General features: G+C 47.1%; 1 protein-coding gene across 1 annotated transcript; it reads right to left on the reverse strand.

Annotated features, from left to right (window-relative positions):
- Positions 1-317: 317 nt before the first annotated feature.
- Positions 318-13,943, reverse strand: LOC135442060 (eukaryotic translation initiation factor 3 subunit C-like; the record flags this gene model as incomplete). Its single annotated transcript, XM_064701609.1, has 8 exons — positions 318-682; positions 1,670-1,832; positions 6,352-6,439; positions 7,767-7,832; positions 10,267-10,426; positions 12,302-12,449; positions 12,575-12,621; positions 13,796-13,943. Coding segments are annotated over 8 exons (900 nt in total), but the record flags the coding sequence as incomplete, so codon positions are not given.
- Between the last annotated feature and the right edge of the window lie 315 nt (positions 13,944-14,258).

The following is a 14,258-nucleotide window of genomic DNA, read 5'->3' on the forward strand; positions in this document are numbered from 1 at the left end:
GAAAAAAAAAGGCATAAAAATAAGGGGGTAAAAAAGGCAGGAAAAGATGAGGGGGTAAAAAACGCAGGAAAACGTGAGGGGGAAAAAAAGGCGGGAAAACGTGAGGGGACAAAAAAAGGCGGGAAAACGTGAGGGGAAGAAAAAAGGCGGGAAAACGTGAGGGGGAAAAAAAGGCGGGAAAACGTGAGGGGACGAAAAAAGGCGGGAAAACGTGAGGGGGAGAAGCTTTGGGGGTCACTTATGGGCCAGAGCGAGGATCTGTGGGGGCAGCCCTGACCCCGCTCTTCATTACCACATTAATTAACACCTCGTTAACATTCTCTTTAATAATTCCTTTATTAATTTCCAACAGCGGGACCCTCGATGGAGCAGGTGAGGGATCTATGGGGCAGGTAAGGGATCCATGGGGCAGGTGAGGGATTTATGGGGCAGGTGAGGGATTTATGGGGCAGGTAAGGCCTCTGTGGGGCAGATGGTGACTCTTTGCCCATGTGAAGGGATTTGTAGGACAGGTAATGGATCCGTGGGGCAGATAATGGATCCGTGGGGCAGGTGAGGGCTCCGTGGGGCAGGTGAGGGTCCCGCCATGGCCCAGGTGAGGCTCAGTAGTTGCTGCGCTCCTGCCGGAAGCCGCCGCGCCGCAGGTACCCGTCGCCCTTGCGGTATCCGCCATCTTTCTGGTCTGCAGGGACAGACGGACAGAGGTGAGGGCAGGGCGAGGCTCAGGTGTGTCACAGGTGTGTCACAGGTGTGCCCAGGTGTGTCCCAGACACTTCCCACCTTCCCCCAGGTGTGCCCAAGGTATATCCAGCTGTGCCCAGGTGTATCCAGGAGTGCCCCAGCTGTGCCCAGGTGTATCCAGGAGTGCCCCAGCTGTGCCCCACGTGTGCCCAAGTGTATCCAGGTGTGCCCAGGTGTGCCCCAGACACCTCCACCTTCCCCCAAGTGTGTCCCTGAGTAACCCAGGTGCATCCAGGTGTGCCCCAGCTGTGCCCAGGTATATCCAGGTGTACCCAGGTGAAACCCCAGGTGTGTCCAGCTGTGCCCAGATGTATCCAGGTGTGCCCCAGGTGTGTCCAGCTGTGCCCCAGGTGTATCTAGGTGCCCCCAGGTGTACCCCAGGTATATTCAGGTGTGCCCCAGGTGTATCCAGCTGTGCCCAGGTGTACCCAGAGAGGGCTCAGGTACCCCCAAGTATATCCAGGTGTACCCCAGGTGTGCCCAAGGTGTATCCTGGTGTGCCCAGGTGTACCCAGATGTATCTCAGGTGTGCTCCAGGTGTACCCAGGTACCCTCAGGTGTGCCCAGGTGTACCTAGGTAGATCCAGCTGTGCCCCAGGTGTATCCAGCTGTGCCCAGATGCATACATGTGTGCCCCAAGTGTATCCAGGTGTGCCCCAGGTGTGCCCAGGTGTGCCCAGGGGTGCCTCAGGTGTGCCCCAGGTGTATCTCAGGTGTGCCCACATGTATCCAGGTGTACCCAGCTGTGCCCCAGGTGCATCCAGGTGTGCCCAGGTGTACCTAGGTAGATCCAGCTGTGCCCAGATGTGTACATGTGTGCCCCAAGTGTATCCAGGTATGCCCCAGGTGTGCCCAGGTGTGCCCAAGGTATATCCAGGTGTACCCCAGGTGTATCCAGGTGCCCCCAGGTGCCCCCAGGTGTGCCCACCTCGGAAGTACCCCCCGTAGGCGCCCTGCCTCTGGTCCAGCACGCGCTCGTTGTTCTCCACCAGGTTGCCCAGCTTCTCTGCCAGCTGCAGCGCCAGGTTCTGCGTGGCCGTGGGCTCCGTGCGGTGCATCATCACCGTGGCCGTGGGCTGGTCCAGAGAGGCCTGAAGGTGGGCACAGGTGAGGTTACCTGGGCTGCAGGTGACCCCAAAAATCCCACCTGAAATCACCCCAAAACTGCCCCAAACCTGATCAAAATCATCCCAAATTTGACCAAAATCGCCCCAGAATGGCCCCATCTGGGTTTCTCCATCACCATGGTGGTTTTGGGCTGGTCCAGCGAGGCCTAAAGGTGGGCACAGGTGAGGTTACCTGGGCTGCAGGTGACCCCAAAAATCCCACCTGAAACCACCCCAAAACTGCCCCAAATTGCCCTAAAATGGCCCCAAACCACCCCAAAATGGCCCCATTTTAGGTTCTTCATCACCATGGTGGTTTTGGGCTGGTCCAGCGAGGCCTGCACGTGGGCACAGGTGAGCTCACCTGGGCTGCAGGTGACCCCAAAAACCCACCTGAAACCACCCCAAAACTGCCTCAAATTTGACCAAAATGGCTCCAAACCACCCCAAAATGGCCCCATTGGGGTCTCAATCATCACCGTGGCCGTGGGCTGGTCCAGAGAGGCCTGCACGTGGGCACAGGTGAGGTTACCTGTCCCACAGGTAACCCCAAAAACCCACCTGAAATCACCCCAAAACTGCCCCAAAATGGCCCCAAAATGGCTCCAAAATGGCCCCAAACAACCCCAAAATGGCCCCATTTGGGTCTCCCCATCATCACCGTGGCCGTGGGCTGGTCCAGAGAGGCCTGAAGGTGGGCACAGGTGAGGTTACCTGGGCTGCAGGTGACCCCAAAAACCCACCTGAAATCACCCCAAAATGGCCCCAAAACTGCCCCAAAATGGCCCCAAACCACCCCAAAATGGCCCCATTGGGGTCTCCCCATCATCACCGTGGCCGTGGGCTGGTCCAGCGAGGCCTGAAGGTGGGCACAGGTGAGGTTACCTGTCCCACAGGTGACCCCAAAAACCCACCTGAAATCACCCCAAAACTGCCTCAAATTTGACCAAAATGGCTCCAAACCACCCCAAAATGGCCCCATTGGGGTCTCCCCATCATCACCGTGGCCGTGGGCTGGTCCAGAGAGGCCTGAGGGTGGGCACAGGTGAGGTTACCTGGGCTGCAGGTAACCCCAAAAATCCCACCTGAAATCACCCCAAAATGGCTCCAAAACTGCCCAAAATCACCCCAAAATGGCTCCAAACCACCCCAAAATGGCTCCAAAATGGGATCTCCCATTCCAACAGGGCTCTGGGAATGCGGCCAGGTGAGACACACCCTCACCTGTCCATCCAGGTAACCTCAAAACTGCCCCAAAATCACCCAAAATTTGACCCCAAATCACCCCCTAGGTGAGGTCACACCTGGCCCCACAGGTGACCCCACAACTGCCCCAGAATTGACCCAAAACTGCCCCAAATTGACCTAAAAATCACCAAAATTGATCCCAAGTTACCCCCCAGATGAGGTCACATCTGTCCACAGGTGAGGTCACACCTGGCCCTACAGGTAACCCCAAAATGGCCCCAAATCGACCAAAATTGACCCCAAAATTTCTCAAATTGACCCCAAATCATCCCCTGCATGAGGTCACACCTGGTCCCACAGGTAACCCCAAAATGCCTCCAAAACAGCCCCAAATTGACCAAAATTGACCCAAAACCACCAAAATTAACCCCAAACCACTCCCTCAGATGAGGCCACACCTGTCCCACAGATAACCCCAAAACTGCCCCAAATGAATCCAAAATTGCCCCAAAATGGCCCCAAATCACCAAAACTGACTCCAAATCATCCCCAGGTGACACCAGAGCTGTCCCCAGGTGAGGTCACACCTGGTCCCACAGGTAACCCCAAAACTGCCTCAAAATGGCTCCAAATTGACCAAAAATTGACCCAAAATGGGCCCGAATTGACCCAAAACCACCAAAATTGACCCTCAATCATCCCCTCAGGTGAGGCCACACCTGTCCCCAGGTGACCCAGGTGTCCCCAGGTGTCCCAGGTGATGTCACACCTGTCCCCAAATGTCCCCATTTGTCCCCAGGTGTGTCCCGAGTGTCCCTAGGTGTCCCAGGTGTGTCCCCATCTGTCCCCAGATGTCCCCAAGTAAGGTCACACCTGTCCCCAGTGTCCCCAATGTCCCCAGGTGTGTCCCAGGTGAGGTCACATCTGTCCCCAGGTGTCCCCAGGTAAAGTCACACCTGTCTCCAGGTGTGTCCCAGATATCCCAGGTGTCCCCAGGTGTGTCCCCAGGTAAGGTCACACCTGTCCCATGCGTCCCCAATGTCCCCAAGTGTCCCCAGTGTGTCCCAGATGTCTCAGGTAAGGTCACACCTGTCCCCAGGTGTCCCCGTGTCCCCAATGTTCCCAGGTGTGTCTCAGCTGTCCCCACACCTGTCCCAGGTGTCCCCAGGTGTGTCACACCTGTCCCAGGTGTGTCCCCAGGTGTGTCCCCAATGTCCCCAGGTGTCCCAGGTGTCCCCACACCTGTCTCAGATGTCCCCAGGTGTCCCCAGGTAAGGTCACACCTGTCCCAGGTGTCCCCAGGTGTGTTCCAGGTGTGTCCCCAATGTCCCCAAGTGTCTCAGGTAAGGTCACACCTGTCCCCAGGTGTCCCCAATGTCCCCAATGTCCCCAACGTCCCCCAATGTCCCCAACGTCCCCAATGTCCCCATTGTCCCCAAATGTCCCCTCACCATCAGCTCCTCGTTAATGATCATTTTGCTGATGATCCCGTGCACCGTGGGTGTGTCCCCAGGTGTGTCACACCTGTCCCAGGTGTGTCCCAGGTGTGTCCCAGGTGTGTCCCACCTGTCCCAGGTGTGTCCCCAATGTCCCCAGGTAAGGTCACACCTGTCCCAGGTGTGTCCCAAGTATCCCAGGTGTCCCCAGGTGTGTCCCAGGTGTGTCCCCAATGTCCCCAGGTGTGTCCCCATTGATGTCCCCAATGTCCCCAATGTCCCCAGGTGTGTCCCAGGTGTCCCCAGGTAAGATCACACCTGTCCCCACTGCTCCCAGGTGTCCCAAGGTGTGTCCCCAATGTCCCCAAGTGTGTCCCCAATGTCCCCCCAGGTGTCCCCAGACCTGTCCCAGGTGTGTCCAAGGTGTCCCCACACCTGTACCAGGTGTCCCCAGCTGTCCCCAGGTGTCTCAGGTGTGTCCCAGGTGTCTCAGGTAAGGTCACACCTGTCCCCAGGTGTCCCCAGCTGTGCCCAGGTGTCCCCAGGTGTGTCCCAGCTGTCCCCACACCTGTCCCAGCTGTTTCCAGGTGTGTCCCCAATGTCCCCAGGTGTCCCAGGTGTCCCCACACCTGTCTCAGATGTCCCCAGGTGTCCCCAGGTAAGGTCACACCTGTCCCAGGTGTCCCCAGGTGTCCCCAGGTGTGTCCCCAATGTCCCCACACCTGTCCCAAGTGTCCCCAGGTAAGGTCACACCTGTCCCCAGATGTCCCCAAGTGTGTCCCAGGTGTGTCCCCAATGTCCCCAGGTGTCTCAGGTAAGGTCACACCTGTCCCAGGTGTCCCCAATGTCCCCAATGATGTCCCCACTGTCCCCTCTCACCATCAGCTCCTCGTTAATGATCATTTTGCTGATGATCCCGTGCACCGTGGGTGTGTCCCCAGGTGTGTCACACCTGTCCCAGGTGTGTCCCCAATGTCCCCAATGATGTCCCCAATGTCCCAGGTGTGTCCCCAATGTCCCCAGGTGTGTCACACCTGTCCCAGGTGTGTCCCCAATGTCCCCAGGTGTCCCCAGGTAAGGTCACACCTGTCCCAGGTGCGTCCCCAATGTCCCCCCAATGTCCCCCCAATGTCCCCAATGTCCCCCCAATGTCCCCCCAATGTCCCCAATGTCCCCCCAATGTCCCCCAATGTCCCCCAATGTCCCCAATTGTCCCCAATGTCCCCAATGTCCCCCCAATGTCCCCAATGTCCCCAATGTCCCCCCAATGTCCCCCAATGTCCCCCAATGTCCCCAATTGTCCCCCCAATGTCCCCAATGTCCCCCCAATGTCCCCAATGTCCCCCAATGTCCCCAATGTCCCCAGGTGTCCCCAATGTCCCCAATGTCCCCAATGTCCCCAGGTGTGTCCCCAATGTCCCCAGGTGTGCCCAGGTGTCCCCACACCTGTCCCAGGTGTATCCCCAATGTCCCCAAGTGTGTCCCCAATGTCCCCAGGTAAGGTCACACCTGTCCCCAGATGCCCCCAGGTGTCCCCAATGTCCCCAGATGTGTCCCAGGTGTGTCCCAGGTGTGTCTCCAGCTGTCCCCAGGTGTGTTGCCAATGTCCCCAGGTGTCACCACACCTGCATCAGGTGTGCCCACGTGTCCCAGGTGTGTCCCCAATGTCCCCACACCTGTCCCCAATGTCCCCAAATGTGCCCCTGGTAAGGTCACACCTGTCCCCAGCTGTCCCAGGTGTCCCCATCTGTCCCCAGGTGTGTCCCCAATGTCCCCAGATGTGTCACACCTGTCCCCACACCTGTCCCAGGTGTCCCCAAGTGTCTCAGGTAAGGTCACACCTGTCCCAGGTGTCCCCATTGTCCCCACTGTCCCCTCACCATCAGCTCCTCGTTAATGATCATTTTGCTGATAATCCCGTGCACCGTGGGCAGGTCCAGCTCAAACATGGCCGCCAGCGTCTCCATGCTGAAAAATCCACATTTTAACCCAAAATCCCCGAGTTTTCCACTTCAAAATTCAACATTAGTTATTGTTTAATTAGAAAAATCTATACTGAAAAATTCCCCATTTTTCCCACAAATTTTTACCTCAAGGTTCAGAATTTTTACCTTAAAATTCCCAAATTTTTCCCTCAAAAATTCACCAATTTTTACCACATAATTCCCAAATTTTTCCCTCAAAAATTCACCAATTTTTACCTCAAATTCGTATTTTCCTAGCTCAAAATTCACCAATTTTTTTCCCTAAAAATCCACAAATTTTTACCTCAAATTCATATTTTTCTAGCTCAAAATTCACCAATTTTTTCCCTAAAAATTCACAAATTTTTACCTCAAATTCATATTTTTCTAGCTCAAAATTCACCAATTTTTACCATATAATTCCCAAATTTTTCCCTAAAAATTCACAAATTTTTGGCTCAAATTCATATTTTTCTAGCTCAAAATTCACCAATTTTTACCATATAATTCTGAATTTTTTCCGTAAAAATTCACCAATTTTTGCCTAAAATTCTTTTTTTCCTAGCTCAAAATTCACCAATTTTATCCCTAAAAATTCACAAATTTTAACCTCAAATTCATATTTTTCTAGCTCAAAATTCACCAATTTTCTCCCTAAAAATTCACAAATTTTAACCTCAAATTCATATTTTTCTAGCTCAAAATTCACCAATTTTCTTCCTAAAAATTCAGAAATTTTTACCTCAAATTCGTATTTGTCTAGCTCAAAATTCACCAATTTTTACCACACAATTCCCAATTTTTTCCCTAAAAATTCGTGAATTTTTAGCTCAAAATTCACCATTTTTTGCTTCTAAAATTCCCAATTTTTTCCCTAAAAATCCACGAATTTTTGGCTCAAATTCATATTTTTCTAGCTCAAAATTCACCAATTTTTGCCTCTAAAATCCCCATTTTTTTACATCAAAATTCACTTTTAGACTCAACATTCCCCATTTTTTTTTTTAGCTCAAAACTTCCCATCTTTCACCCCCAAATTCACCATTTTTCCCCCAAAAATCCACCATTTTTTTTACCTCCAGGACCCACAATTTTTAGCTCAAAACCACCCTTTTCTTATCTAAAAACCCACATATTTCTACCTCAAAATTCTCAATTTCTTACCTCAAAATTCTCAATTTTTACCTCAAAATTCCCTTTTTTTTCCTTCCAAACTCACAAATTTTTTACATCAAAATTCCCAATTTTCTTTCTTCTAAACCCCCAATGTTTTACCCCCAAAATTCACATTTTTTTGACCCAAAATTCTGATTTTTTCCCCAGGTTCTGACCTGATGGAGTCGTAGACGCTGCTGTAGGTGAACAGGTACGTGCGCAGCGACTCCTCCTGGATCTTCCTGCCGCCAAAAATCACCCAAAATTAACCCAAAATTACCCAAAAATCCCCAAAATTACCCCAAAATTACCCAAATTCTCCTTTTCTGCCCAAAATGGCTGAAAATGGACCCAAAGCGACCCAAAATTACCCCAAAATGGTCCCAAAATTCTCTTTTCGTCACCCAAAATGGCCCCAAAATGGCCCCAAATTGACCCAAAATGGCCCAAAAATTGTGGCTGAAAATGGCCCCAAAATAGACCCAAAATGGCCCAAAAATGACCCAAAAATGGACCCAAAATTCTCCTTTTCTCACCCAAAATGGCCCCAAAATGGCCCCAAATTGACCCAAAATGGCCCAAAAATTGTGGCTGAAAATGGCCCCAAAATTGGCCCAAAATGACCCAAAATCACCCAAAAATCCCCCAGAAATTGCTCAAAATCCTCCAAAATGACCCAAATTTGCCCAAAATCCCCAATTTTTTTCCCCTGAGACTCACTGAGAACCTCAAATCCCTCCCAAAACATCTCCAAATCCCCCCAAAAATTCACAAAAAATCACCCAAAAAATCCCAAAAAATCACCAAAAAATCACCAAAAAAATCCCAAAAAATCATCCAAAAAAAATCCCAAAAAATCCCCAAAAATCGCCAAAAAATCCCCAAAAAATCCCTGAAAAATCACCAAAAAATCACCAAAAAATCATCAAAAAATCCCAAAAAAATCCCAAAAAATCCGCAAAAAATCACCAAAAAATTGCGAAAAAATCCCCAAAAAATCCCAAAAAAATCCCAAAAAATCACCAAAAAATTGTGAAAAAACCCCAAAAAATTCCCAAAAAATCACCAAAAAATCCCCAAAAAAATCCCAAAAAATCACCAAAAAATCCCCAAAAAAATCCACCCAAAAATCATCAAAAAATCACCTGAAATTCAGAAAAAATTGACCCAAAAATCACAAAAAAATCACCAAAAAAATCCAAAAAAATCCCAAAAAATCCCCAAAAAAATCCCCAAAAAAATCCACAAAAAATCCCAAAAAAACCCCCAAAAATCCCCAAAAAATCCCCCAAAAAATCCCAAAAACCCCCAAAAAATCACCAAAAAAATCCCCAAAAATCCCCAAAAAAATCCCAAAAAATCACCCAAAAATCAATGAAAAATCACCAAAAAATCACCAAAAAAATCACAAAAAATTCCCAAAAAATCCCAAAAAAAATCCCCAAAAAATCACCAAAAAATCACCAAAAAATCGCAAAAAAATCCCCAAAAAATCACAAAAAAATCCCCAAAAAATCCCCAAAAAATCCTAAAAAAATCCCCCAAAAATCCCCAAAAAATCACCAAAAAATCACTAAAAAATCCCAAAAAAATCCCCAAAAAATCCCCAAAAATCCACAAAAAAATCACCAAAAAACCCAAAAATCCCCAAAAATCACCCAATAATTGATGAAAAATCCCCCCAAAAATCCCCAAAAAAATCACCCAAAAATCCTTATAAAATCCATGTAAGATCACCAAAAAATCCGAAAAAAATTCCTAAAAATCACCAAAAAATCCACAAAAAATTCACATAAAATCCACAAAAAATCCCAAAAAATCCGAAAAAATCGCCAAAAAAATCCCAAAACATCCCAAACCCTCAAAAATCCCAAAATGCCCAAATTTTCCCAAAATCCCGATTTTTGGTGTCTCACCTGACGAGCATGGCGCGCACCTGGTCGGCCTCGGGGAACAGGTCCCAAACCTTGAACCTCCCCAAATCCCCCAAAATCACCAAAAAATCCCAAAAAAAATCCCCAAAAAATCCCAAAAAATCCCCCAAAAATCCCCAAAAAATCCCCAAAAAATCACCAAAAAAAATTCCCAAAAAATCCCAAAAAAAATCCCCAAAATTCACCAAAAAATCACCAAAAAATCCCAAAAAATCCCCAAAAAATCACCAAAAAAATCACCAAAAAATCCCAAAAAAATCCCAAAAAATCCCCAAAAAATCACCAAAAAATTGCGAAAAAATCCCCAAAAAAATCCCCAAAAAAATCCCAAAAAAACCCCAAAAAATCCCAAAAAATCTCCAAAAAATCCACAAAAAATCATCAAAAAAATCACAAAAAATCACCAAAAAATCACCCAAAAAATCCCCAAAATGCCCAAAATTGCCCACAAAAAATCCACATAAAATCCACAAAAAATTCACATAAAATCCACAAAAAACCACCAGAAAATCCGAAAAAAATCCCCAAAAAATCACCCAATAATTGACGAAAAATCCCCCTAAAAATCCACAAAAATCACCCAAAAATCAATGAAAAATCACCAAAAAATCACAAAAAATCACAAAAAAAATCCCCAAAAATCACCAAAAAATCACAAAAAAATTCCCAAAAAATCCCAAAAAATCCCAAAAATCCCCAAAAAGCCCAAATTTTCCCAAATTCCCGATTTTTGGTGTCTCACCTGACGAGCATGGCGCGCACCTGGTCGGCCTCGGGGAACAGGTCCCAAACCTTCCCGTTCATTTTCTCGTTGACCACAAAGCGGTGGCAGCGGCGCCAGTCCCCCGTTTTCATGGCCTTGGAGGCGGCCACCACGTGCTCCCGCATCGACTCGGGGGGACCTGGGGTGGGGACAGAAATTTGGGGTGAAAAACGAGGATTTTGGGAAAAAAAAAATGGAAAAAATCGGAGAAAAAATGGAGTTTTTAGGGTTAAAAATGGAATTTTTGGAGGTCACAAAATGGTGGAACCTTCAGGTGTCCAGGTGGGACACAGGTGAGGGAGAGGTGACAAAATTTTGGGGTGAAAAATGAGAATTTTGGGAAAAAAAAAATGAAAAAAATCGGAGAAAAAATGGAGTTTTTAGGGTTAAAAATGGAATTTTTGGAGGTCACAAAATGGCGGCATCTCCAGGGGTTGTGAAGGTTCTGGAACGTGAGACACAAATGAGAAAGTGAGAAAATTTTGGGGTGAAAAATACAAAATTTGGGTAAAAAAAAATGGAAATTTTGGGAAAAAATTTGGAGTTTTTAGGGTTAAAAATGGAATTTTTAGGGTTAAAAATGGAATTTTTGGAGGTCCCAAAATGGCGGCACCACCACGTGCTCCCGCATCGACTCGGGGGGACCTGGGACAAAAACCAAAATTTGGGGTGAAAAACGAGGATTTTGGGAAAAAAAAAATGGAAATTTTGGGAAAAAATTTGGAGTTTTTAGGGTTAAAAATGGAATTTTTAGGGTTAAAATTGGAATTTTTGGAGGTCACAAAATGGCGGCATCTCCAGGGGTTGAGAAGGTCCTGGACAGGTGAGAAAGGTGAGGAAATTTTGGGGTGAAAAATACAAAATTTGGGTAAAAAAAAATGGAAATTTTGGGAAAAAATTTGGAGTTTTTAGGGTTAAAAATGGAATTTTTAGGGTTAAAAATGGAATTTTTAGGGTTAAAAATGGAATTTTTGGAGGTCACAAAATGGCGGCATCTCCAGGGGTTGAGAAGGTCCTGGACAGGTGGGACCCAAGGTAATTCTGGACCTCAAAACCCAATTTTTCACCTCAAAACCCCCAAATTTTGGGTCAATACCACCAACCATGGTCTGAGGAACATCAAGAAGATCTGGAATCGCCATTTTAAGTGATAGAAGCACCAAACCAAGACTGGATTAAGGTAATTATGGACCTCAAGAACCCAATTTTGGGTCAAAACCTCAAAATTTTAGTAAAAAAACCCACTTTTAGTTTGAGGAACATCAAGAAGATCCAGAAGCTCCATTTTAAATGATAGAAACACCAAACCAAGACCGACCCAAGGTAATTATGGACCTCAAAACCCAAATTTTGACCTCAAAAACCCCAAATTTCATCCATATCACCAACCATGGTCTGAGGAACATCAAGAAGATCTAGAACCGCCATTTTAAGAGATAGAAGAACCAAACCAAGACTGACCCAAGGTAATTATGGACCTCAAGAACCCAATTTCAGGTCAAAATCTTAATATTTTGGTCAAAGTCACTGATTTTAGTTTGAGGAACATCAAGAAGATCTAGAACCTCCATTTTAAAAGATAGAAGAACCAAACCAAGACTGAATTGAGGTAATTATGGACCTCAAGAACCCATTTTTTGGTCAAAATCCCCAACTTTTTATCCAAAAATCTGACTTTGGTTTGAGGAACATCAAGAAGATCTAGAAGCTCCATTTTAAGAGATAGAAGAACCAAACCAAGACTGAATTAAGGTAATTATGGACCTCAAAACCCAAATTTTGACCTCAAAACCTCCAAATATTGACCTAAACCCTGAAATTTTGGGTCAATATCACCAACCATGGTCTGAGGAACATCAAGAAGATCTAGAACCTCCATAATAGGAGATAAAAAAACCGAACAAAGACCAACCCCAGGTAATTATGGACCTCAAAACCCAATTTTTCACCTCAAAACCCCCAAATTTTCACTTAAAACCCCCAAACTTTGGGTCATTTTCAGTTCCTGCCCTACCGAGGAGCGGCTGCCTCTCGCCCACGCGCAGCTGGTGGTGGAACTGCTTGCTGATCATCCTGCGGCGGGCGTCGAACTCGTGCGCCGCCATGTAGGGGATCTCCAGCAGCATGGCCGCCACCAGGTAGACGCACTCGAGCAGCTCCAGCTTGGGGGAGGACACCCGGACCAAGAGCGACCCAAGGGAATTCTGGACCTCAAAACCCAATTTTTCACCTCAAAACCTCCAAATCTCAACCCTAAACCTCCAAATCTTGGGTCAACACCACCAACCATGGTCTGAGGAACATCAAGAAGATCTAGAACCGCCATTTTAAGGCCTAGAACCACCAAACCAAGACCGACTCTAGGTAATTATGGACCTCAAAACCCCAATTTTGACCTCAAAACCCCCAAATTTCATCCATATCACCATCTATGGTCTGAGGAACATCAAGAACATCTAGAACCTCCATAATAGGAGATAAAAAAACCGAACAAAGACCAACCCAAGGTAATTATGGACCTCAAGAACCCATTTTTTGGTCAAAATCCCCAACTTTTTATCCAAAAATCTGACTTTGGTCTGAGGAACATCAAGAAGATCGAGAAGCTTCATTTTATGAGATAGAAGAACCAAACCAAGACGGACCCAAGGTAATTCTGGACCTCAAAACCCAATTTTTGACCTCAAAACCCCCAAATTTTGACCTAAAACCCCCAAATCTTGGGTCAATACCACCAACCATGGTCTGAGGAACATCAAGAAGATCTAGAATCGCCATTTTAAGGCCTAGAACCACCAAACCAAGACTGACCCAAGGTAATTATGGACCTCAAAACCCAATTTTTCACCTCAGAAACTCCAAATTCCATCCATATCACCAACCATGGTCTGAGGAACATCAAGAAGATCTAGAAGCTCCATTTTAAGAGATAGAAGAACCAAACCAAGACCGACCCAAGGTAATTATGGACCTCAAGAACCCAATTTTTGGTCAAAATCCCCAACTCTTTATCCAAAAATCTGACTTTGGTCTGAGGAACATCAAGAAGATCTAGAAGCTCCATTTTAAGAGATAGAAAAACCAAACCAAGACTGAATTAAGGTAATTATGGACCTCAAAACCCAATTTTTGACCCCAAAACCCCCAAATCTCAACCCTAAACCTCCAAATCTTGGGTCAACACCACCAACCACGGTCTGAGGAACATCACGAAGATCTAGAAATGCCATCTTTAAGAGATAAGAGAACCAAAACCCCAAGACCGACTTCTAGGTAATTATGGACCTCAAAACCCCAAATTTGACCTCAAAACCTCCAAATATTGACCAAAAACCCCTGAAATTTTGGGTCAATATCACCAACCCATGGTCTGAGGAACATCGAGAAGATCTAGAATTGCCATTTTAAGAGATAGAAACACCAAACCAAGACTGAATAAAGGTAATTTTTGGACCTAAAAAACCCCATTTTTGACCTCAAAACCCCCAAATTCCGGTCCCTCCGGTACCGAGGAGCGGCTGCCTCTCGCCCACGCGCAGCTGGTGGTGGAACTGCTTGCTGATCATCCTGCGGCGGGCGTCGAACTCGTGCGCCGCCATGTAGGGGATCTCCAGCAGCATGGCCGCCACCAGGTAGACGCACTCGGAGCAGCTCCGCTTGGGGGAGGACACCCGGACCAAGAGCGACCCAAGGGGAAATTCTGGACCTCAAGAACCCAACTTTTGACCTCAAAACCCCCAAATCTCAACCCTAAACCTCCAAATCTTGGGTCAATACCACCAACCATGGTCTGAGGAACATCAAGAAGATCTAGAATCGCCATTTTAAAAGATAGAAACACCAAACCAAGAGTGACCCAAGGTAATTATGGACCTCAAGAACCCAATTTTGGGTCAAAATCTCAAAATATTGGTCCAAACACCTGAGTTTGGTCTGAGGAACATCAAGAAGATCTAGAATCGCCTCTTAAG

The sequence above is a fragment of the Zonotrichia leucophrys genome, unplaced genomic scaffold (genome assembly GCF_028769735.1).
Source record: "Zonotrichia leucophrys gambelii isolate GWCS_2022_RI unplaced genomic scaffold, RI_Zleu_2.0 Scaffold_949_18703, whole genome shotgun sequence".
Lineage (NCBI taxonomy): Eukaryota > Metazoa > Chordata > Aves > Passeriformes > Passerellidae > Zonotrichia > Zonotrichia leucophrys.